This window comes from Plectropomus leopardus, chromosome 13 (genome assembly GCF_026936395.1).
Source record: "Plectropomus leopardus strain MGB_pleo_1.0 chromosome 13, ASM2693639v1, whole genome shotgun sequence".
Classification (NCBI taxonomy): Eukaryota; Metazoa; Chordata; class Actinopteri; order Perciformes; family Serranidae; genus Plectropomus; species Plectropomus leopardus.
In genome coordinates, this window is record NC_142188.1 from 830,020 (window position 1) to 856,389 (window position 26,370).

The 26,370-nt window shown below is 40.5% G+C and overlaps 1 protein-coding gene across 1 annotated transcript; it reads right to left on the reverse strand.

The window, feature by feature from the left end:
• LOC121963180 (glutamate dehydrogenase, mitochondrial-like) lies at nt 1-26,355 on the reverse strand. The gene is made up of 13 exons (XM_088086915.1): nt 25,746-26,355; nt 17,011-17,091; nt 16,463-16,518; nt 14,557-14,620; nt 13,587-13,681; nt 9,331-9,510; nt 6,356-6,493; nt 5,700-5,837; nt 5,538-5,618; nt 4,902-5,025; nt 4,113-4,204; nt 3,950-4,012; nt 1-3,232 (listed from the first exon to the last, which is right to left on the reverse strand). Exons 1-13 carry the CDS (start codon nt 26,158-26,160, stop codon nt 3,113-3,115), a joined length of 1,647 nt encoding a protein of 548 aa, XP_087943041.1. The 5' UTR covers nt 26,161-26,355; the 3' UTR covers nt 1-3,112.
• Between the last annotated feature and the right edge of the window lie 15 nt (nt 26,356-26,370).

Below are 26,370 nucleotides of genomic sequence, written 5' to 3' on the forward strand. Positions count from 1 at the left end.
TTGAACGTTGTGTCTTTTTATTCTGCTGTAACATTTTAACAAAAAGGCGTAAAAACTCCCTCACACAGAAAATCCCGAAGCAGAGACAGAAAATAAACTCATTTTCCCACAATCAGCACGTTAACCCCGAACATCCCGTAACCCCCACCCTGAGAGGCAGATTAACCCTTTAAGGTTTCAGGTGAACACAGCGTGAGCTGCAGGTCAAAGCGTGGCAGTGAGGGGGCGCTGTGACGGCAGCTGACCCGTCTGACCCGTCTGACGAGTCTGACCCGTCTGACGAGTCTGACCCGTCTGACCCGTCTGAGGAGGACCGGGACGCGGCGGCTTTGCATAGAGAGATGTGAGTTCAGCATCACACCAGAGAGGGAAACAAATCTTCGCTGCAGGAGGAAATTAAAGTGGAACTTTAATATTTTACAACCCGGACGCAGTTTTCTATTTTTGGTGTTTAAGTGACGAATGGAAACAAATATTCTCTCTATTATCCTTCAAAATGCTGCGTACGTTTTTAAATATTGATTTATGACTGAAATCCTGAAGGAAATCTTTTTTTTCTCATAATTTTCTCACTTAAATTTAAGAGAGTAATAAAATCAAATGAATTTTTTTTCTTGTAAATTTAAAACTTTAATCTCAGGGAATATTTTTTTTCCTCATGAAATTACCACTTAAATCTGAGAAAGAAAAATCAAAGAATTATTCTCAGAAATTTAAAACTTAAATCTCAGGGAATAAAATGTTTTTCTCGTGAATTTATCACATCGCAGAAAATATCGTTGTTTTTTTTTTATCTTTTCCGCAGTTATGACTTTAATCCCAGAGATTATCAGAGGGCTTTTTCGTTTAAGGCACCACTGAAATCTCTCACTTCAGCTTTTCTTGTAAAGTTGCGACTCTGAAAACAGAGAATATTTTTATTTCTGTCGTTTTTATTTCGAGTAAATTTAAGATTTTTATCTCAGAGAGTATCCTGGGAATTTTCAAATTATTTACTTCTTTATTTTAACAGATATTCTTTTTTTTGCTGTAAATTTATGTTAATCTGAATATTTTCCTCGTGCCAATTTTAGTCACTTAGACACGAATTAACCTCTAAAGTGCCGCAAACATCTGCTGTCGCTGCAGACGTCAACTCTTCAGTTTTTTGGGTGTTTTTGTGCAGTTTTTCTGTCCAAACGTCCTGACTGTCCAAACTGTCCAGACCTCCTGACTGTCCAGACTGTCCAAACGTCCTGACTGTCCAAACGTCCTGACTGTCCAAACTGTCCAAACGTCCTGACTGTCCAAACTGTCCAAACGTCCTGACTGTCCAGACGTCCTGACTGTCCAAACTGTCCAAACTGTCCAGACTGTCCAGACTGTCCAGGCGTCCTGCAGCGAGTTTTTGTCTTTTCTTAACTTCAGTCTGCTGACGGTAAAAAAGTAACGTGTAAAAAAACGTTGCTGCGTTTAGCTGCATAGATCGGCGTCAGCGTCGACGAAAAATATTTTGGTTTAAAATCAACGTAACGTAAACGAGATGTGCTAAAAGCGAACGGTTAAAGGATCATTCCACAACTTTTTCGTGTTTTAACCATTTGAAAAATAAAATTTGTTTCATCTAAAAATATTTTTTGTTCGTTTATTCATTTATTTTGTTTGACATATTTTTGTTTTTTTAATTATTCACGTTTTAATTCTGCAGGTTTTAGATTTATGAAAAAAATTATTCCACAAAGATTTTCCCTCACAGATAAAATTATTATGACTCTACAATGTAGTTATGAACGCAGGAAAATGTTAACTGTTACAGAAATGAAGTCAAAAAAAAGGAATTAAAACAGAAAACGTTAGAATGATCCTTTAATAATGAAACATCTAACAGTAAATATTAAAGCTGTACGTCCCGAGGCACGAAGAAACCGCTCACACAAGCAAAAACATCCGAGGATCACAAACAGCACGTGGACAAAAGTATACGGACGGCGCGAACAGCCGCCACTCCTCTGGTCAAAGTGATTTTTAAATAACGTTTTTGGAAAAAAAAAAAGATTTGCTGCTTTTCTCTGATTATAAATCAATGACTCGAAATTTTCAAACGTTTCAGACAATTTAAAATTATTCACCAAAACAAAAGAAAAAAGCGTCACAGATCAAAAAGGCTGAATTTAATAAAGTATCTTTAAGTATTTTGATATTCAACCAACTGTTTTTCCTTTTTTCGGCAGTTTCTCTGCTTAAAGCTTCTCAAGTGTGAATATTTCGGGTTTTTCTGTCTTTCTTTGTTGTTTTTTTAAATCAAAGTTAACGGTTTCTCTTCCTGTTTTGGACCAAACAAGAATCATTAAGTTGCAGCATTTTTAAAAGCTGACAATTTAAATTTCCCCAAATTTCAAAGTGAGTTTCAGTTTACAGCCACAAAAGATTTAAAAAAAAAACCCAAAATAAAAACCTGTCAGAAGCTGAAAACAGATTTTCTGTTTCTCATTTCTCCATAAAAAGACTGAAACATCCGAAGTGACTTAAGATTAATTTTCTGTAAATTGTCTGAATCTTATTTTTGACTTTTAAAGCTTTAAAACAAACTTTTGTTTGCTTTGTTTTGCGTGAATAGTTTGATTTTAAAAAACGGTCTGAAACGGTCCTACAGTTGTGCAGCAGAATACGTTTTTTGTGCGTAATAACTTCTCCTGGTAGTGAAACAGCGTTTTAATTAACCGATCGATCGATCGATTCAGAAAGTGAACTGGAGTCAGTGACTGAGGGCGTCCACATACTTATGGCCACATGCCAGGCTGTTGCGTTAAGACTTTGATATATTTTTCGATATTTTTTGGTTGATACGCGTTTGAAGCAGCACGGCGGCAAAGCTGTGAGACAGGAAGTTCCTGCTGTTTTTTTTTTTTTAAGGAGACAAAGACGAGCGTAAACAGACGCGATGAAGACGGAACGAACAAAACCACACACACACACACACACACACACACACACACACACACACACACACACACACACACACACACTCACGGCCGCTGTGCAAGAACTGTAAACGTTGCACAGACGGACAGATGGACAGACAGGTAAGAGACAGGAAGGAGACGGACAGGTGAGAGGCGTCTGGAGGCGGAGTCTATGTGAAGATGAGGCCGGCCTCGTTGTAAACCTGGAAGACCTTCTCGATGGCGTTGACATACGCCGCCGTCCGCAGGTCCAAACCAAGGTTGTACTTATTGGCTGTTCGCATGATTTGCTGCACGAGAGGGAGGAAGGAGACAAGGAGTGAGACAAGGAGACAAGGGAGGAGACAAGAAGACAAGGGGAGGAGAGAAGGAGAGAAGGAATGAGACAAGGAGATAAGGAAGGAGACAAGGGAGGAGAGAAGGGGAGAAGGAAGGAGGAAAGGAGACAAGGAAGGAGACAAGAAGACAAGGGGAGGCGAGAAGGAGAGAAGGAATGAGACAAGGAGATAAGGAAGGAGACAAGGGGAAGAGAGAAGGAGATGAGGAGACAGAGAAGGAGATGAGGAGACAGAGAAGGAGATGAGGAGACAGAGAAGGAGATGAGGAGACAGAGACGGAGATGAGGAGACAGAGACGGAGATGAGGAGACAGGAGGTGTCAGTGAGGACAGGTGGTCTCTGCTGTCTCCAGCTGGACAGACTCAGTAACTGCAGCTCTGAGACTCAAACCCCAAAACTCATCTGATGTAAAATCTTCGTTAATCATCATTAAAACTTTATTTCAATTCTTTATTTTAATGTAACGGATTTATGTCCGTAAATCTTCATCAATCATCATCATCAGTTTCTCTCTGTGTGTGTGTGAGCGTGTGACTCTGTGTGTGTGTGTGTGTGTGTTAGTGTGTGTGTGTGTGTGTGTGTGTGTGTGTGTGTGTGTGTGTGTGTGTGTGTGTGTGTGTGTGTGTGTGTGTGTGTGTGTGTGTGTGTGTGTGTGTGTGTGTGTGTTACCCTGGCGGAGCGCTCCATGGTGAAGGCCAGACCTGAGTGAACGATGTCCTTCTCAGACGCTCCCTGCAACCAAAACACACATTCAGAACACCACAGAAGAAGAGGACGCAGTAGTGTGTGTGTGTGTGTGTGTGTGTGTGTGTGTGTGTGTGTGTGTACTCACAGCGACTCTGGCCTGGAACTCAGAGGTGGGGACGATGGGGATGGCACCGCCATGTTTCCCAAACTTCCTCTCTAAACTCTCCTGGACCGACACTGAGGACAGACAGAGACACAGAGACACAGAGACAGACAGAGACACAGAGACACAGAGACACAGAGACAGACAGAGACACAGAGACACAGAGACAGACAGAGACACAGAGACAGACAGAGACACAGAGACACAGAGACAGACAGAGACACAGAGACAGACAGAGACACAGAGACACAGAGACAGACCGAGGGACACACAGAGACAGAGACAGTTAGCATGTAGTTTAAAGGATGTAGGACTCACTGAGCAGGTGGTAGTTTAGCGTGTAGTTAGCGTGTAGTTTAAAGGATGTAGGACTCACTGAGCAGGTGGTAGTTTAGCGTGTAGTTAGCGTGTAGTTTAAAGGATGTAGGACTCACTGAGCAGGTGGTAGTTTAGCGTGTAGTTAGCGTGTAGTTTTAAGGATGTAGGACTCACTGAGCAGGTGGTAGTTTAGCGTGTAGTTAGCGTGTAGTTTAAAGGATGTAGGACTCACTGAGCAGGTGGTAGTTTAGCGTGTAGTTAGCGTGTAGTTTAAAGGATGTAGGACTCACTGAGCAGGTGGTAGTTTAGCGTGTAGTTAGCGTGTAGTTTAAAGGATGTAGGACTCACTGAGCAGGTGGTAGTTTAGCGTGTAGTTAGCGTGTAGTTTAAAGGATGTAGGACTCACTGAGCAGGTGGTAGTTTAGCGTGTAGTTTAAAGGATGTAGGACTCACTGAGCAGGTGGTAGTTTGAGTCTCTCTCGTATTTGAAGGTCAGTCGTCCGTAACTGACGTGATTCAGATTCTTCAACCACTCGAAGTACGAGACGGTCACACCGCCGGCGTTCAGGTACATGTCCTGAGGACGAGGAGACGAGGACATGAGGAGACGAGGACAGAAGAGATAGGAGATAAGGACACAGGAGAGAGGACACAAGAAGAGAGGATACAAGGAAATGGAAGAATGAGAGGAAACAAGAGGAGGAAAAAATAAAGGACGAGAAGAGGACAGAAGGAGAGGACAGAAGGAAGCAAACAAGGAGAGGAGAGGAAATAAGGAAAAAAGAAAACAAGGAAAGGACAGAAGGACAGGAAAGAGGGAAGGAAACAAGGAGAGGAGAGAGGAGAGGTAAAAGGAAACAAGGAGAGGAGAGAGGAGAGGAAAAAAGGAAACAAGGGAGGAGAGAGGAGAGGAAAAAAGGAAACAAGGAGAGGAGAGAGGAGAGGAAAAAAGGAAACAAGGAGAGGAGAGAGGAGAGGAAAGGAAACAAGGAGAGGAGAGAGGCGAGGAGACAATAAAGCGTACTGAACGCTCTGGTCACTGAGTGAAGTTTACAGTCAGACGTCACGTCGACATTTGATGTCACTGACCGGGATCACCAGGATGTTTCTCTCCAGGAAGATTCGGTCGGCCTCGGGCGTGGTCGGACCGTTGGCGCCCTCGGCGATGATCTGAAACGATAGCAGGTCACGAGTGACGATCAGTTACGGGCCGTGTGTGTGTGCGTGTGCGTGTGTGTGTGTGTGTGTTACCTTGGCCTTGATCTTGTGTGCGTTGCTCTTGGTCAGCTGCTTCTCGCTGGCGGCGGGGATCAGGATGTCACAGTCGGCCTCCAGGATGTTTCCTTCGTACGGCGTTGCGTTCGGGAAGCCCACGATGGTCCCGTTCTCCTGCAGAAAATAGAAAAAGAAAAAAAGTTTATTTAAAAAAAAAAATCTCCTGCAGGACTTTTCTAATATTTGTACATTAATTTACATGTTTTCCACATTTTTCCTTACACTCTCACATTGTTTTTGTTTGCTAAACATGTAAGATAGAAAATATAATTTTTTTTTTATGACAAAATTTTTTATTTTTATTTTTGTCATTAAAAGAAAAAAGTTAGAGCTAATACTCATGATCTAATACTTATTTGTTAAATGCATAATTATGGTAGTTATTAGTATGGTTTTATTAACGTTCATCCCTAGCTTTTACAAATACTTTTTCAATGTAATTTTAAGTTTTTAAATATATTTTTCTACATTTTTTGCCAAGTACATAAACTGAAAACTACCCCCGCAAAAATAAAAAGAAAAAATGAAGTGAATTGACAGAGTGCCAAAAAAGTAATAATTATTATTCTGTCACGTGATTTTAAATATAGAATTATGAAAATTATGAATAATAGTTTGTGACCAGCACTGACCAGTTTGTAGTCCTCCAGCTCTTTGGGGTCGATGCCGTTGGGGTTCCAGATGTTTCCGTCCATTTCTCCGATTCCGACGCACTTTGCCCCAAAACGATGAAGGTAACGCATCGAGTGGAGACCGACGTTACCAAAACCCTGCAGAGCAACGAAAATAAATGCACAAAGAAATAAAAGGATAAAGAAAACAATTGAATGAACAAATAAATAGGCGGGAAAAAAGAAATGAGGATTCAATAAATAAAAACAAAAAATAAAATAAAATAAAATAAAATTAAAAAATGGGGTAGAAAATAAGTAGAGATGTCATATTTTTTTAAATAAATTCTCTCAGCTTGAGGAAAGTTTTAAAAATAGAAAGTGATCACAGATCAATAATTCTGAAAATGAAGAGTCATAGTTGAGCTTGTCTGAAGGTGTCAGTAGTTTTAGAAACTAAAAAGGACCCCTGCTGCATTTGTTTTATTTTTAATTACATGTACATTATAATGGCAGCTTATTAATATAATTTCCTTATTTTATTAATAATTATAATCAGTCTTTCCTCTGTCATTTTATTTGACATTAAACATATTTTTTCTCTTTTTTATTCAGTTTCCTCTGTGATAAACATTCTGTCGTTTCATATGAACAGTAATAATTTTTAAACGTTTTTTCTCTTTTGTTTTTCATTCATCGTATTTCAGTGTGTCTTTCTTCTGTTATTAACATTCATTTCTGCCTTAACAATATTCAACAGTAACATGAACAGTAAACATGCTTTACTCTTTTGTTAGTCTTTCGATTGTTATTTTTTTTAAAAAATTCAAAGACTGGCATCAAAGGACACAGATTTTGATATACTGTCATTAATAACATCTAAAAATTCATACATTAAAAAATCGTCACAAATAATGTTTTTAGTTGATTTTTTCCCCAATATTCCCCATTTTTTCCCCTCAAAGTTGCCGTGGCCCCCTGCCCCGAAAAACATCTGTCTATTGGTAAAAATGCTTTCGGGGTCAAAGTGGATTTTGGGGTAAACTACGAAAAATTTGCTTTCTTTTCTTGGGGCCGATGCTGCGACCAAAGAGTCTCCTCAACCGGGTCATTCTCAACCGTCTCCACGGAGCCGTACGTGACAGCTCCGGGACCGGCAAACGGGATTTCAGAAAGATCGATCATGCACGGATCACATAGCAACACTGCGCACAAGGCCGGGCGATACGGAAAAAAGTCTTTTTTTCACATCAGTCAACCGAGGGGAAGAGGGACGGGATCCAGCGGACGACGCGGGAGCAGCTGGATGACCGTGACTTTGCGGATGACAGATACAAATGCAGCAGAAGACGGACAGACGGTCACCAACTACGTCAAAAACTGGTCTGACGCCCAGTACCGCAAAGACACAGGTCGTGAAGATCTTCAAGGCTCTGAGAGCAGCTGGAAGCAGTGTTGTGGACACCACCGGAGGGACAGACGCCGACATGAAGAGCAGGATCGGTAAGATCTGGGGCTCAAAACAAATCTCAACAAGATGAGCATTTTTAACTCCGACGTGAAGCGGGTGTTGCTACACGGATCGGAGACTTGGAGGACCACAAAACACACAACCGACAGGCTGCAAACGTTCACGAAGAAGGAGACGGCTGAACATCTGGAGGAGGGACAAAGTAAGCACCTTAGACCTGTGGACGAGGACAAACCAGGACGCCACTGTTTTACAAATACTAAGGAGAAAGTGGAGCTGGATTGGACACAAACGGTCACAAACGTCACCCGACAAGACCTGAAACAGAACCCACGAGGAACGAGGGAAAGAGGAGTCCGGGAGGAAAGTTCGAGGAGCGAGCTCAGCTGGAAAAACCGCCAACAGTCTGTTGCAGTTAGCAGACAAACAAACCTCAGAAGACACTTTTGTGTGTTTGTGATGCTGCTAATCGGAGGGATTCACAGTTTGAATCTGGCTCGGTGAATCCGCCTCTCAGAGGGTGAAAACCAAAATGCCTGCCGGCTGTGTCACAACAGAAACCCCGCGGTCTGTGTGATGTGGGCTGCTCTGACTGTAATTTAACCGGGAGGGGAAAACTTGTGGCTTCGAATGAGTCGCAGATGACTCATCACGTAGATTTTCAGGGATCACATGAGGACTCGAGGACGGAAAGAGTGACGAAGAGACAGAACAGTTTTTATTCAGAAGAAATCGCTCTGCAGCTCAAAGCCGGCGCTTCCTGCTGAAGACGTTTATTTAAAAAAAATTCCCTAAAGCTGCAGGTTTACTGCATTAAACCACCTACAAATAAAAACGCAGATAATGGTAAAAGTACTGATACTGGAAAATTTTAAAAAATGATATTGGATGATAAAAAAGTAGATATTTAACAATAAAAAGCACTCATATACTCATAATAAAAAAACGTAGATGTGTTACGATAAAAAAACACTGATATTAAATGATAAAAAATGTAGATATTTGATGACGATGAAAAATAATACCAAACAATGAAAAATTGATATCTGATGACAAAAACATTAATAATAAACAATATAAAATGTAGATAACTGACGATGAAAAATATTGGACGGTAAAAATATAGATATTCGATGATTAAAAATACAGATATTTGACAATAAAAAATGATAATAAACAATAAAAATGTGGATAACTGACGACGAAAAACATTGAAATTAGATGATAAAAATGCAGATATCGGACCATGAAAAACCCTGGCACTGAACCATAAAAAGATATTTTTAAAAAAAAGGAGTAGTTACAAAACAAAACTGATGCTGGACGACAAAAAAACCCCAAATTATTGTGAAATAAAAAGCACTGACAGGAAACAGTTTTCATTCACGGTAACTCACTGTGAATCCAAACTAAACCGAACTGACCGTTTACAGCCGTTATTTCCAGCCGAGGCACAAACACAAAAATGATTTTTATTCCATTAAAGATGTTTTCGTCCTGCGGATGTGAGGACGGGGGAGCGTACCTGGATGACGAAGGTCTTGTCCTGGAAGCCGGGACACATCCCCAGCTGGCTCATGTACGCCGCCTCGTTGATGAAGTTCTCGATGCCGTGGAAAACTCCTCGGCCGGTGGCGGAGATGCGGCCGTGGATTCCCCCCTGGCTGATGGGCTTCCCGGTGACGCAGGCGTGAGCGTTGATGTCCTGAAGAGGAAACAGACGGAAAGAGACGCAGACGTGAATAAAACATCAGGAGGATTCATCCATCATTCCTCAAATATTTAAAGTGTGTCAGAAACACAGCGAGTCGCCTGAACGCCATAAAAAAAGAAAACAGCTGGTTCTGTTTCAGGCTCCACCCCCTTCAAAAACACAACACTAGGAATATTTAATGTTTCAGCTCCTCAGAAATGATTTTTTTTTCCTTTTTTTGAACGATATCAGCACAAATATCTTTATTTTAGTTCGGGGTCGACAGATTATCAGCCGATTATCGGGGCTGATAGTTTGCATTTTGCTGATTTTTTGTATCTGCATTTTATCTTAATAATTGAAGAAAAAATTAATTAATGAAAAAGTGTAAAAAAAAAAAAAAAGAAACTTTTACTTTGTAAAAGGAGAGTTTTTATTCATTAACTTTTATTTAAATTTTCACTGAAAAGTTGCAGGGAACTTGCTGTATTTGATGGTGAAACATTGATTTAAGGCATTTAAACAAAGTTTAGTGTGTTTATTGTTTATTATAAGGATCCCCATCAGCTGATGCCTGAGCCAGTAATAATGATAAGAATGGGATCAATACAATAAGTAAACAAATAAATAATATTAACAATAACACAAAAATACAACTACTTTAACAACAGTAATTAAAAGATAATAGTAATTAATTCCCCATTAATCAACCGATTCAAAAATGAAGTACGATTAAAAAAATATGTGTTTTAGTTTGTTATTTTCTAAATTCTAAATTTTGACAGAAATATTTTCATTGTTTTTGTAAATGCATGTCAGTTACTGGTCTCACTCAGTGGTAATTATCGATATCGGCGCTGAAAAAACAGTGTCGGTCGACCTCTAGATGGATGTTTTATGAATCAAACATCACCTGATTAATCCAGAAAATATTTTTAATCATTTTCACTTTTTGGTGATGGAAACGTTTGTTAATTGCCCCCATTTTTAACACTAAATTGACATTTTCAGTTGGTGAACTGTGTGGTCAGTCCTCGCTCAGGTCGATCGCTCTGCAACGTTCACTGTAAAAAACACTTATTTCCCTTTTTATTTTTGTCCAGAGAAAATGCAGCGAGTTTGTCCTCGAGAACCAAAAGCAAACAAAGAAATCTGCAAACAAGATAAATCTGTGACGCTCAAGAAAACAAGTCGACGTCACGTTCAACAGATGATGTCACTGTCAAAAAATAAATGAACTGATGGACGCAGATAAAAATGCAGATACGACCACCAGATTCAACCCAAACGCTTAGAAACAGCAACACTGGACGATAAAAAAGGTTAAAATCAGGCACCAGAGGATGCTGGACAATATAAACACTGTTACGGCTGATAAACAGACATACAGATGATGTGCCATAAACGTGGAGATATTGGACAAATTAAAAAATGTAGGTATTGGACAGTAAAAAACACTGATATTAGACGATAACAAGCGCACATTTTGAATTGCTAATAGTAGATGATAAAAATGCTGTTATTTGGCAATAAAAAACAGACGTTAGACGAATTAAAGCGTAATCTCTGAACAATAGAAAAAAATGTATATATTGGAAAAAAAAAACATGAATACTTGAGAAAAATGATTAAAAAGCAGATACTGACTGAAAACATGTTTTGGACAATAAAAATGTTGATATTGGATTATTAAAAACACTGACATTAAACACTGAAAAACGTAGATATTTGCTAATAAAAATTTTAATATCGTACGACAAGAGTGTTGATAGTGGATTATTAAAAATACTGAAATCAGACACTAAAGCACATAGATATTGGACATTAAAAAATTTAAATTTTGGACCATAAGAGTGTTGATACTGGATTATTAAAAACACTGAAATTAGACACTGAAATACGCAGATATTGGCTGATGAATAAATTACATTTTGGAAAATAAGAATGTTGATACTGGATTATTTAAAGCACTTAAATTAGTCATTAAAACACGTAGATGTTTGAAAAAAATATAAAAAAAGAAATCTGGCGATGAAAAATAATCTCTGCAGAGCATCTGAACACACCTTTCTGGGGAGGCGGAGCCTGAATCAGGACGCAGGTAAAGACCACAGACTGTATATAAAGATGGACAACAGGACAGCTCCCCCACAGCGCAGTGTTTCAGTGTGTGTCGCCCCCTGGTGTCTGACTGCAGTATAGGTCATAAAGCCCGCCCCTCCATGTTCGTTAATGGCTCAAACTAAAAACTCAACACCAAATTTCCCAAATATTGTTTCTGTCACTGAAGGTCGTTCTCATCACGCTGACGATTGTTCAAATGTTCGTTTTTATGATAAAATCCGTTTTAATGTGTTATTAAATTCTACAGAACGGCGATTTTCCGCCGTGATTGACAGCTCTGACAGCCACTCGGTGCGCTCGTTTTCATCGGAGCTCCTCGTGATTGGTCAGACGGGTGTTTTGGCGGAAACTCCCCCACCGTGGATATCGCTGTTGTGCAAAATCTGGCTCTAAATGACGTCACCATCGCAAGACGTCAGCCTCCGTATCCCGGATATTTTGACCTCATATTTTAACCGTCCATCTTTATGTCCAGTCTATGTTGAAGACACACCCCGTCCTACGTCCCAGGTACCAGCAGAGACCGAGGTAAGCCGCACTAACTGGAGTTCCCCGCAGACAAACCCAGGGAGTCAGAGCCCAAACCTCCAGACCAGCAGATTCAAAGAGGAGCTTTACCTTCGACACGGGTCCCCGAGACATGAGGATGGGGGGGTCTGACTGCCGACAGCCAACAACAACGACAACAACAACAACAACAGCTGTGATTTCAGTGTGAAGCAAAAACAAAAAAACACTTTCTATGCAGCAGGAACCCTCAACCTGCTGTGCCTGGGGGCCACTTTACATAACAACAGGAGGCCAGGGGCCAATCACAGGAGCCCCAAACAGGTTTCTAGGACTTCAGGACATTTGCAGGATTTTTAGAATATCTGAAGCATTTCAGGACAGTTTTCTTGGATGTTTCAAGGACTTCAGGACGTTTGTAGGATTTTTAAAACACTTCTAGGATTTAATGACATTTTTAAGATTTTCGGATGTCTGAAGGATTTCAGGACATTTTTGGGATATGAGGACATTTCTTGGATTTTGGACGTTCCTAGGATTTTTAAAACATTTCTAGGATTTTAGGATGTTGGTAGGATTTAAAGACATTTAAAGCATTTGCAGGATTTGAGGACATTTCTAGGATTTGAGGACATTAGTGTCTTAGCCAGGCCCTCTGTGGGGGTGTGGGGGATCCTCCGCCGGCTCTCTATGGTTGATGCTGTTTTATGTCCTCGGGCACCTTATGAACCATGTACAACGGTTCGGTTCGATCACACTGGAGAACAAATCTGCAGCACAGCAGCTGAACTGAGCTAAAAACAGCCAGAAGTAACACGAAGAACACATCAGCGCTCTGCATTCAGAGACCAAAGTGCAGCCGGGGCTCGCTGCTCGCTCTCAGCCTCCTGCTGACGCAAACTCTCAGATTTTTATTCATAAATTGCAGGAAATGCATGAAAGGGTTTCTCCGAGGGGACCGCCTTCCGTATCTGTGATAAATCCGTTTTTACATGACGGCGAACGCATCCGTGTAACATTTCCTGTCTGCGATCTGACCACCGAGTCCTCGACACAGACGCTGGAAACCAAACAGGAAGTGAAAGGGCAGGGGAGGAAAACAGAAACAGCTCGACAGAAACGCACTTCCTGCGTCACCACGGCAACCACTCTGGGCTCGGAGCAAACGTCTGGGGTTTGCTTCAGGCTGCAGAGATTTTCAGGGCGTGTGTGCACACTGGATTATTTACTAAAGCAAACGCTCCACAAACAGGTCTGAAGAAAAACAACATTAACCCCGCGTGAACGTGTCTGAATGTCCTCACAGGTAAAATTAAGTCAAACGGACATTTGGGGCATTCGTTCGTCTTCGCCTGGACACAAATATTTAGCCTCATTCGTGTCTTCTCAGCCACTTTCAATAATGAATCATCAGGGATGTGAATTTTCTCCGATCGGCAGCGAGAGCAGAGACTCACGTAGTGTCCCATGGTGGTGGCGAAGGTGTCGGCGATCCAGGACATCTCCCTCTCGCCGGTGCTCATGTCGGGAGCAGGGACATCGATCCCCGGTCCTGCAGAACCACACAGACACCAACAAGAACCACATGATTACGTGCACGCGAGCCGAGCGTCTGAGAGTTTGCTGCACGTCAAAAAACGTCTGACTGAGAGACGGAGCAAAATGTCTCCGCTGCGTCTGCAGAAACTGTCTCTACATCAAATCACAGTATTGACATTTAACCCTCCTGTTCTCTTTGTCATTACGACAAGAATATTCCTGAGAGACCGGGTTCAATCATCCAAAAGTTGCTAGAAACCAAAAATTATAAATAATTTTTAAAAATATATATTTTTAAAATTTATTTTAAATGTTTTATCTCCTTTTTTAGTATTATTATTATTATTATTATTATTATTATTATTATATTCACTATTCTGTAAATGTTCAATAATAGATAGATAAACAGACAGACAATTAACAAAACAGAAAACACAGTTAGGTTAAAAAAAATAAATAAATGAATAAATAAATCAACACAAAAAAGGAAAATGACCTGAACAAAAAAATAACTGTAAATATAGAATAATGATAATTAGAAAAATAGTTTGCTAAAATATTTTTGCCAGCTTTTATTTAAAATCTTTTTTGAGAAGCTTTAAAAAAGGGGAAAATGGATCTAAAATGAAAAACAAGTAAATGACCCAAAAAAACCACTGAAAAATAGTAATATTTCTGCAACATAATGTTAAATATGTAATGATGATGATTTTAAATATAAGTTTCCTCTGGCTCTTTTCTTTTTTCCTAGATGTTTTTCCCTAGCCTTAAAATAAATCAATAAATAAATAACATTTTCACGTGTGCGTTGTCGTGCAGCGGGGCGCTCTCTTATTCCAGGTGTTTTTCTGAATGAAGTAAATCGGGTTTTGGAGGTCGTTCACTCACCGATGAAGCCTTTCTTGGCGAGCTCGATGGTGAACCTGCGGGTGATTTTCTCCAGCTCGTTGTCCTGAAAACACAAAAAACACAAAATTCATCCAAACAAAACTCTTACATTTCTCCGTATTAACCCTTTGGACCCGCTGTAACATTAAACGCTTTAATATTAATATCAAGCTTTAAAAAATATTATATTAATATGATTATCTTTCACTGAATTATTTTCTAACATCAGTTCCAAAGAAGCAGAAAGATTAGTAGATGGAGGAAACGTCCAGTTAACTGCATTTATCATTTAATATCTTATTTATTTTACAAAATAGTTTTAATTTTTACGTCTTTTTTCAGGTCATTTCTAACTCTCTAAGACAGAGACAGACACAGAGACAGAGACAGAGAGAGACAGAGACAGAGAGAGACAGAGACAGAGACAGAGAGAGACAGAGAGAGACAGAGACAGACACAGACACAGAGACAGAGACAGAGAGAGACAGAGACAGACAGAGACAGACACAGAGACAGAGACAGAGACAGAGAGAGACAGAGAGAGACAGACACAGAGACAGAGACAGAGAGAGACAGAGACAGAGAGAGACAGACACAGAGACAGAGACAGAGAAAGACAGAGACAGACACAGAGACAGACACAGAGACAGAGACAGAGAGAGACAGAGAGAGACAGAGACAGAGACAGAGAGAGACAGAGACAGACACAGAGATAGAGACAGAGACAGAGACAGAGACAGAGACAGACACAGAGACAGAGAGAGACAGAGACAGACACAGAGACGGAGACAGAGAGAGACAGAGACAGACACACAGACAGAGAGAGACAGAGACAGAGAGAGACAGAGACAGACACAGAGACGGAGACAGAGAGAGACAGAGACAGACACAGACACAGAGACAGACACAGAGACAGAGACAGAGAGAGACAGAGAGAGACAGACACAGAGACAGAGAGAGACAGAGACAGACACAGAGACGGAGACAGAGAGAGACAGAGACAGACACACAGACAGAGAGAGACAGAGACAGAGAGAGACAGAGACAGACACAGAGACGGAGACAGAGAGAGACAGAGACAGACACACAGACAGAGACAGAGAGAGACAGAGACAGAGACAGACACAGAGACAGAGAGAGACAGAGAGAGACAGACACAGAGACAGAGAGAGACAGAGACAGACACAGAGACGGAGACAGAGAGAGACAGAGACAGACACAGACAGAGAGAGACAGAGAGAGACAGAGACAGACACAGAGACGGAGACAGAGAGAGACAGAGACAGACACACAGAGAGAGACAGAGACAGAGACAGAGACAGAGACAGAGACGGAGACAGAGAGAGACAGAGACAGAGACAGAGACAGAGACAGAGACAGAGACAGAGACAGAGACAGACACAGAGACGGAGAGACGGAGACAGTCTCTGCCAGCTGATGGCTCAGCACTTCCTGTCAGGTTGAGACAACACAGTCATCAGCAGCAGTTAACCCTTTAAAACCTGGACCGTCATCGGTGTGATGAAACCTGAGAAAACTGGTTTTCACTTCATTTGACAACAAGAAAAAAACATAATAAGCAACTTAAACTGCTAAACCTGTAAACTGCAAAAAAAGAAAAAATCATTAATAAACGACAAAGAAATGACCTAAAATGAGCCGGAGGTTATTTTTAGATATCATCAGAAAACTGGAGGAAAACGTCCAGGCGTCTACGTCACAACTCTGAAAATCAATATTATTACAGGCACAAATGAACAGATGTTAGCTCTTTATCTGGTCATGTTCTAGTTTTCTCTTTTCTAGTCTTTTTTTAATTTTCAGGTATTTTATTGTAATTTTTTTGCTCAGGTTTTAAAGGGTTAAAGAAACACACTGATGCAAAACTGACAGAGTTTCAGCTTACAGAGTATTTTCTCGGGTTGATCTTCACTCCAGCTTTGGCTCCACCAAACGGCACATCTGCAACACATCACAATTAAAATCAAACAGCAGAAACCACACACACACACACACACACACACACACACACACACTCCACCCGCTTCATTTTAAAAACACGGTACACACAGATGTTACAGAGCTTCATTGATTTGATGTTTGGATTCCTGAGTTCTGCAGGACTTTTATTTTCTCGATGTTCAGCGTTTTTCACCAAGAGGCAAATTCATGATGTGTGACTCAGAAACAAACCTGCTTCTGACTTTAATACAGCGTGTGTGTGTGTGTGTGTGTGTGTGTGTGTGTGTGTGTGTGTTAGACAGATCACGTGGGCTCGTGTTGCTGTCTCTGTGAGGAGTCAGATTTAAACTTGTGCTGTGAGGACACTTCTGCAGTCCACAGTTTAAAGGGTTAACACTTGCTTTTAAGGTGTGTGTGTGTATGTGTGTGTATGTGTGTGTGTGTGTGTGTGTGTGTGTGTGTGTGTGTGTGTGTGTGTGTGTGTGTGCTCACCGACGACAGCGCACTTGTACGTCATCAACGAGGCGAGAGCTTTGACCTCGTCCACAGACACGTCCATGCTGTAACGGATACCTGAAACACACGGAAAACACACCATCGTTTTTCATTAAAAACAGAGAAAAGACTCTTCAGCCGGACCCAGAGACCCGAACCAGGTCCTCGACCAGGTCCTCGACCAGGCCCTCAACCAGGCCCTCAACCAGGCCTCAGGGCAGCTCCTGTCCAGCTTGACCTCCTCGTTGTCTAAAATTGCCTCTTTTGTCCAAATCACCATGGAAACACGGCGTCTGTGTGGAACAGCTTCCCTGTTTTAAGATTTTATCGACATTTTCTTTCTCAGTTTTAATGATTTATTCACTTGATCTGTTTCTTTTATTTTCTTTACATGTATTTTTGTCAAATTCTGAACTATTTATTTACTTGTTCTCACTTGTTTTGTTTTTTTTCTCTGAATGCATCTCTTCCTGTTTTTTTAAATTTTATTTTATTTATCAACTTTTTTTGGTTTCTTGTTTTTATTTTTAATGCATTTTTCCTAGATTTTGTATTTTGCTTCTTTTTTATTTTCTTTAATGATGTTTTTCAAAATTTGCCAATTTATTCACCTGTTCAGGCCTCTTGTTTCCACTTTTAGTTTCTATATGTTTTCCTCCTTTTAACCATTTATTTACAAACTCTTGTTTCTTTTTATTTTCTTTAAACATATTGTCATATTTTTAGCTATTTATTTACTTGTTCTTGCTTTTTAAAAAAATATCTAAATGCAGCTTTCTGTTTTTTTAACTATTTATTTACATGTTTTGGCTTCTTCTTTTATTTTTAATGCATTTTCTCCCAATTTGTAAATTTTTAGATACTTGATTTTGCATCTTTTTACTTTTTTCTTTTTTTCCCCCAATTTACTTGTTTTTTCCTCTTGTTTTTATCCGCTATTTATGTATATAAATAATATACATAACAACAATAACAAACAATAACTTTTAAGTATTTTTTAAAATTGGTTTCTGCTTCGAGTTTTTATGTTTTATGAATGTATTTTTTTTCATAATTTTAACTATTAATTACCTGCTCTTGTTTCTTTTTATTTTCTATTATTGTATTTTCTTCATATTTTCTCTATTTATTTACTTGTTCTCACTTTAAAAAAATCTCTAAATGCATCCTGTTTTTTTTTCTTGACTACTCCCTGACTTGCTTTGGCTTCTCGTTTTTATTTTTATTCTTTTAAGTGAAATCTGACGCTGCAGTGAAGTTACGGGAGGTAACTTCACTGCAGCACCAACAAACTGCACGCAAGAACTGAGAGGAGCGACCCGCACAGACACTCAGTCACATTTCTGGCATTTTTGGGGATTTGACACACACACACACACACAGACACACACAGACACACACACACACACACACACACACACACGGCTGCTGCAGGGGAACGCCTCAAAATGGCTGCAGAAAGAGAGAAAGAAAGCTCGTCTGTTTCTGTGACGGAGAGAGAAAACGTGTTTTAGTTTCAGAGCAGCAGGAGGAGGAGGAGCAGGAGGAGGAGGAGCAGGAGGAGGAGGAGGAGCAGGAGGAGACGAGAGCAACCAGCAGCCGAGGGGGAGGCGCTCCGGCTGTGGTGATCGCAGTTACAGGAGCAGCTCAGAGTTTCAGATACAACCACGCCCTTCACCTCCTCCCCTCGCCTCCTCCCTTCACCTCCTCCCCTCGCCTCCTCCCCTCGCCTCCTCCCTTCACCTCCTCCCCTCGCCCCCTCGCCTCCTCCCCTCACCTCCTCCCTTCACCTCCTCCCCTCGCCTCCTCCCGTCTTGCTCTTGCTTTTAATTACCTCCATTTCCTAATTCTTATTTTCATTGCACATTATAGATTTTATATAGATAACCTTGTTTTATACTTTCTGTGCTACTTTTTGCTTTTACTGATTTTACTTTTGTGTGTGCGTGTGTGTGCGCGCGCGCGCGTGTGTGTGCGCGCGTGTGCGTGCGTGTGTGTGCGTGCGTGTGTGCGTGAGAGTGCGTGTGTGTGTGTGTGTGTGTGCGTGCGAGTGTGTGTGTGAGTGCGTGTGTGGATGTGTGTGCGTACGTCTGTACGTGATAAAGGGATCGGCGTGCTGAGTGTTTAGGGGAAATGAGGATATAAAAATGTATTTTGATTGAACTCTAGTGCACATATACCACATTAACGTGATTATACATACATAATTGTGTAGGAAGGAAAAAAACTACATAAACGTAATTAATACTACTTTCATCCTAAATAATGAGGTCATAAATCAGTGTGTGTAAAGTGTAGGTGTGTATGTCAGAGAGAGAAGGATATTTATTTGATTTGTTTTCCACCTCCGGCCTGTCTGAAACTTATTTCCAGAGCTCTTGTATCTACATTCTTTATAATTTTTTAAAAATAAAAAAATAAATATATATATATATATATATAGAGAGAGATTTTTAGGTTTTAATTTTTGCATTATTATTATTATTACTACTGTATTTACATTTATATTTGACCACATTTGGCTGCTGATCGTTTTAAGCTCGAGCAACTGAGGGATACTCCACATTTCCATTTTAATATTCAGAAAAACCTCTGAGCTTCAGCCTATTATTAATGCATCTGAAGGTCAAAAAGTATCATCATCAAAGTATACTGAAAAGTACTCATTCTGCAGAATAACATTATTACGATACTGCAGTTTCGTGGTAACGCTGGAGCTCAGTTGAATGACTGTATATGCTGCTGGGCAGTTTGTCCTGTTGACAGCAGACAGCATGCAGCAGTTTCTCTGCAACATTTAACCGAATATATCGAGCCCGAACCAGGGATGATAACAATTAATCCACGATCGATTAACTGGTCGTTTAGAATTTAATCAAACGTGATCGATTAATCGATATATTTCAAACTGCTGTCAATATATATGCAATATGTTGCTGTGAGCTTTGACTGAGGATGAAACTAATTTGGCATTATTTGAAATACACAAAGTTTTTCTTTGTTTTCAAATAACACTTAATCAATCATTACTCTTATCGATTAATCGATTGAGGAAAGTGCTTACAATTTGCATCCCTGAACCAAAGTTTTGGTGCAGAAAACAGTAAAAATGTTTGAGAATAAAACACAGCTGATGAAGACGTTGATCTGAGGGCCCTGACACACCAGGGTGACAGCTGGTTACTGTCGGGCCGTCAGTGAGCGTGTTTTTGCAAAAATAAAACCAATTTGCTGTCCTACTTCAAATGGTTAATTATGATGATAATTTCTCCCAAAATGTTGCCGTCATGATAGTGGAGTAGGGAAAGGAAAGAGAAATAACTAAGAGAAAAAGAAAGATGGAAAATAAAAAGATACAGCTGACCTCGTAAAGGCAAACATCCAGCCAAAAAATAATCTTAGAAAAATAAAAAAATAGGAAAAAGCACAAGGAAACTACCTGAAAGGTAGCTACAAAAAAGTAAAAAAGAACAAAGAAATTACCCAAAAAGTGCTTTAAAATAAATATTGAATTGCAAAAATTTTAAATCTAGTTTTCTAGACATTGTTTTTTCTTTTTTTCCTATTTCTATAATCAGTGTCAGTATATGAGCTGCACCGATTCTCAGCTGAAGGAAAACGTTAACACGTTTTTCACATTGTTGAGCCGTGACGTTACAGAAACGCACCAAACGAAGCCGTGCAGTTCCAGCAGCGCGCACTTTACGTATCGCTTTTTTTTTTAACAGCAATACAGAAAATCAGAGCGTGAATATAGTTTCCTTTATTCACTATATTCAGCGAGACAGCTGATAACCTCCTTCGTGGCTCCTGCTGTCTCCGAGCGGCGAGCTCTGTTGAGCTTTCGTGGAAGAGCGCCGTGAGCAGAAAGAGTCTGTAATTGTTCCTGTTGTTGTTCACTGGCACGCCGTAAATATTACGTCATTGGTCGGCCTTCGCCGCCGGTTCTTTGATGTGGGTTTGGCGTGTCTGGGCGTTAACTAACTGCTTTGTTTAATTACAACAGGCTGAAGTAAAATCAGACGAGTTTTAATACAAGCAGCAGAGCGTGCCAGCTTCCTGTGAGTGTGTGCTCCTAAAAAGACAACCTAAGGTTTCATATATACACACACACACACACACACACACACACACACACACATATATATATATTCAAACTCAACTGAATCAGTCTGACTGAAAATAGCAATGAAAACCTGACGACACACACCTGAGGACACACACACCTGAGGACACACACACCTGAGGACACACACACCTGAGGACACACACACCTGAGGACACACACACCGGAGCTGACTCGTGTGTCCTTATAGGAACCGGATGATTACGGCGTCAGCTGATGACGGTGACGCCGCCTGAGGCTGAGAAACAGGTTTGTGGTCGGTCCTCTGCTGCTCACATGAATTTATGCGTGCACAACATTCTTAGTGCTGTAAAAACTGCAGGAGATATTCGGATTTTTGTTTAAACGTCGGCCTGTTAAAAGTCCTTATATGTCATTGGCCCAACTATGAAAAGTAAACGAGGTGCTCGGAACAAAATAACCAAATATATCTTTTTTTAACAGTCAGTTGTTGACACTGTTTTCACGCTTTCTGCCATTTCTGCTGCCCTCAAACACGCCACAACTCAGCAACCCGGGTATCATCGAAATTTCCCAATTTCCCGCTCCGTTGATGTGTTTGTAACTGGTAAATATGATGTTTCTGACGCACGTGAAGGCAGCGTAATACGTCGTTGGTTTGTCTCTAAACATGAAGATGGTTGACAAACGGAAGAAGACTGATGCTTTAAAAACGTTTCCAGGCCTGAAAATCTTTCTGCCGAAACTCAACTAAATACAACAAACAACATCAGCAGAGTTCAGCAGGAGCAGTGAGCCGCTGGACAGTCACCTCCACAGCAGGAGATACCGACAGAGCAAACACACACACGCACACACGCACACACACACACACACACACACACACACACACGTGCACTGCAGCCAACACTGCTTCTGTAACAACTACTGTACTGCAACAAGTACTAGTACTGCAGCCAATACTGCATCATGATAAAAACCTGGCAATGAAAGGGTTGAAATTCTGAAAATGAGTGAATATTTGATATTTATGATTAGGACTGATTTTGTTTAAAAAATGAACTCATGAAAGTAGAAAATCATATTAATGTAAAATATTTTTATTAGTCTGAATTTGAAAAGTGCGTTTTGTGTGCAGAGCGGTAATTCTGTTTAAAAATAAATGTTGCGGCTAATCATTAACATATCCCAGACTGTGATAATCCAAAACAAATCTACTCAGTATGTGGTATATCGAAAATAGTAACTTTTGTTTGTGTTTAGTAAATTATGCAGTATATTAAAAATAATTCATTTTTGTGTTTTTTTAATCCAAAAACATACTGGCATCAAGACAAAAAATGGCATTTAAAGGGTTAAAATTCTGAAAATGAATGAATATTTGATATTTATGATATTTACTGATTTTCGGTTAAAACGTTAACTCGGGGGCGCCCGCTGGCTCAGTTGGTAGAGCAGACGCACACTGTATCTGTCCTATCAAATAAAGGCATTGAAAAAGCCCCAAAAATATATCTTTAAAAACATTAACTCAATGACAGGAGAAAATCATATTAATGTAAAACATTTTATAAAAGTTATATTCTGAAAAGTGCATTTTGTGTTTTATTTTTCTGTGTCCAAAGTGTCTGGTTGCTCCAGCTGTTTGTTTACAAGCATGTGTATGGTGTGCATATGTTTTTAAATATAAATACTGTATAATACACACTGTGTGTGTGTGTGTTTTTATCGTGAAGCACACTGAATTTACCCTGGAATCACAAATCAAGAGCTTTTGTTTACACCACGCACAACAGATTCAGCGAGTTTTGTTTGTAACCTAATGTATAGTATCCATCCATCGTGACTGCCACACACACTCCTGTGTGTGTGTGTGTGTGTGTGTGTTTGTGTGTGTGTGTGTGTGTGTGTGCACACATGTTTTAACCTCACAAGTCTGAACTTCAGGTGAACAAACGGAACGAACCCGAGGTCAGACTATGAGACAGGACGCAAAGAGAGGACAGGTGGACACACAGCAACCGACAGGACAAATAAACCTGCAGTTCAGACACACACACACACACACACACACACACACACACAGAGTACTCTGCAGCAACAAGCAGCTGAACGGACTGTCAGCATTCCTGTCAGGGGAGGAAACCTCACCACCTCAAACACATGAAACCTGCCTGACACAACTGTAAGTATTACACAGCACACACGCACACACACACACGTGCACACACGCACACACACACACACAAACACGCACACACACGCATACACACACGTGCGCACACACACACGCGCGCACACACACACACACGTGCACACACACAAACACGCACACACACACACACGTGCACACACACGCGCACACACGTGCACACACACACAAACACGCACACACACACACACGTGCACACACGCACACACACACGTGCACACACGCACACACACACACAAACACGCACACGCATACACACGTGCACACACACACGCGCGCACACACACACGTGCACACACGCGCACACACACACAAACACGCACACACACACACACATGTGCACACACACGCGCACACACACACACAAACACGCACACACACACACTGCCTGACTAAAAGTAGACAAAAGTGTAGACTTCGATCAATTAAAAGCACTTAAAATCTAAACCTAATTTGATCAAAATGTAGTTAACCCCCAAAAAAGTAAAAAGTATCCTGTATGAAAGTGTACTCATGCTCCTGATTATGGGCTTAAAATTTAACCTGAAAAACACTCCTACAAACTATAAGAACTTCTTCATTTATTAATCTGTAAAAGTAAGAATTTTTCACTTATTATGCTCATAGCGTTTGGATATTTTAAGACATTGCTGATTTTTGTTATGTACGTATTGTTCTGATTTTGTATGTTTGTTATAATACGTGTGATAATTAATAGCAGTACTATTGTTGTGATCTTCCGGTAACTTGTTAGGACTGGTTTAACTTACCCGACAGCATCCACTCAGTCCACTGATGAAATATGCTTTTTATGACATACAACATATTTCTTGATAATTTCACAATAGAATTTAGGATGTTCAATTTTTTTTTCACATTATGCATAGACATAAATTCTACTTTAGTAACTATTTGTTACGATTTTGATTTGATTTGTTTATGATTTTTTCATATATATATATATATATATTAGGGCTGCAACTAACAAATTTTGTGATAAACGATTAACCTGTCAATTTCTTTTAGATTAAACTGTGAGTTGGATTTTAAAAAATGAAAATAGAAAATAATAACGTTTTTTCTCCCACCACTTTGTTCAATGACAGATTATCACTGACAACAGAGCAGAAAGTGCATAAACATCCCTGAGCTGTCAAAATAATATTAAATAATAAATAACTACAAATCAAATAATTCAAAAACTAAATGTTGACAGCTTGTATGACATACGTTTGCTCACGGTCACACTGAACATACGTGTTTTTTGTCGCTGAGCTCTCCTCCTCACGGTCACTTCCGTTTTAGATGCTGCGTCATAACCGCCGTGCTCGCGTGCCCTGACACTTTTGCATATTTTGCAGCTAACACACTTCCTTGTTTTGCATAACATGAAGCGTTCCCAAACTTTTCATACGGAACGTTTTTTCCTTCCTCCACCACGCCTGTTTAAAACACCGGCTTCTCCCGTCTGCATGTGACGTGACCAGTCCCGCCACACAGCGAGTGACGTAATTTTCTTTGTTGCCAACACATTTCACAATCGATTATGGTTGATTTTATCTTTTCATTGTTGCAGCCCTAATAAATAAATATATATATATATATATATATGACACTGTTATTGTGGCATTGTTATTGATTTTTGTCATGTAACTATATTTTTTGATTTTTTCTGATATTTATTGGAAACTTTATGGGATAGTCGTATATTTTAACAGATAGACAGACAGACAGATAGATAGATAGATAGATAAACAGATTGATAGATAGACAGATCGATAGATAGACAGATCGATAGATAGGCGACAGTGAGGTGTTGTTATGATGTTCCAGTAACTGGTTGGGACTGTTTAAACTTAAGACTTAACTTTGTTAATTATCCTGATTTTCTTTAAATAATATACTCACAGCTTTAAGATACATTTTCAGACACTGACCCCAATTTTTTTTAAAAATAGAATTATTTGTAATTATTTTGTTACTAATGTGATTTGGGGATATTTTGGTGTATTTTTATGCAAATTAATAAAGTAATGCAATGATCTTTGTGTAACTTTTCAGAATTGTTTTAACTAAAAGCTTAATTTTTTAAAATTATCCTGATTTTCTTACCATAATATAGTCATCAATGAAAGATATTTTTCAGACATTGACAATGAGTTTTTTAAATATAATAATTTGTAATTATTTTGTTACTGACATTATTTTGGGATATTTTGGCATATTGTTTATGTAAATTAATAAAGTATTGTTATGATGTTCCTGTAACTTGTTGGGACTATTTGAGCTCAGCTGACAGCCTCCGGAGCCCCTCTGAAATATTTAAAATAAAATAAAATAAAATAAAATAAAATAAAATAAAATAAAATAAAATAAAATAAAGTTATGATGTGAGCGGTGCCGGTGCGGTGCCGGTGCGGTTTCAGGTCTCACCTCCCTTGCAGGGGGTCCGGTGCTGGCTGTGCTGAGCCCGGTAGCCCTCGATCACCTCCCACTCTCCGTTGTCCCTCTTGATGGGGAAGCTGACGCTCAGGACGTGGTTACACGGCTTGATGATCCCCAGGATCCCGCGGACCCGCTTCCTCTTCATCTCCGCGGTCTCCCGGGTCTTCAGGCTCTCCACCAGCTGGTCCTCCACGATGGCGGCGCCCCGGTCGAAGAAGCCCTCCACCATGGTGAAGAAGTTCGGGTCGTCGTCCGCGTCCACGGCCTGGCTGTAGCCGCGGCACCGCAGCAGGGACGCGGTCGCCGGGAGAGCGGAGTCCACGGCGGCGGCGGCGGCGGAGCCTCCCGAGGCCAGGACGGCGCCCGCTCCCCGGGAGAGCAGCTCTCCGAAGTACCGGTACATTTCTCTGTTTTTAGCGGCTTTACCGACGGCGGCGTCGGGTCAGAGCTGGAGGCTGCGGCGGGGAAGGCGAGGGAGTGGAGCGGGGAGAAAGTCGTCCCGCGGCGGCGGCTCCTCCTTCCCGCCGCCCCTTCCTGCTGCGTGACAGCGTGTGCACGTGCGGGGCGTGTGTGCACGTGCGGCTGTATTTAAACCGCGCCGAGAAAAAACCGA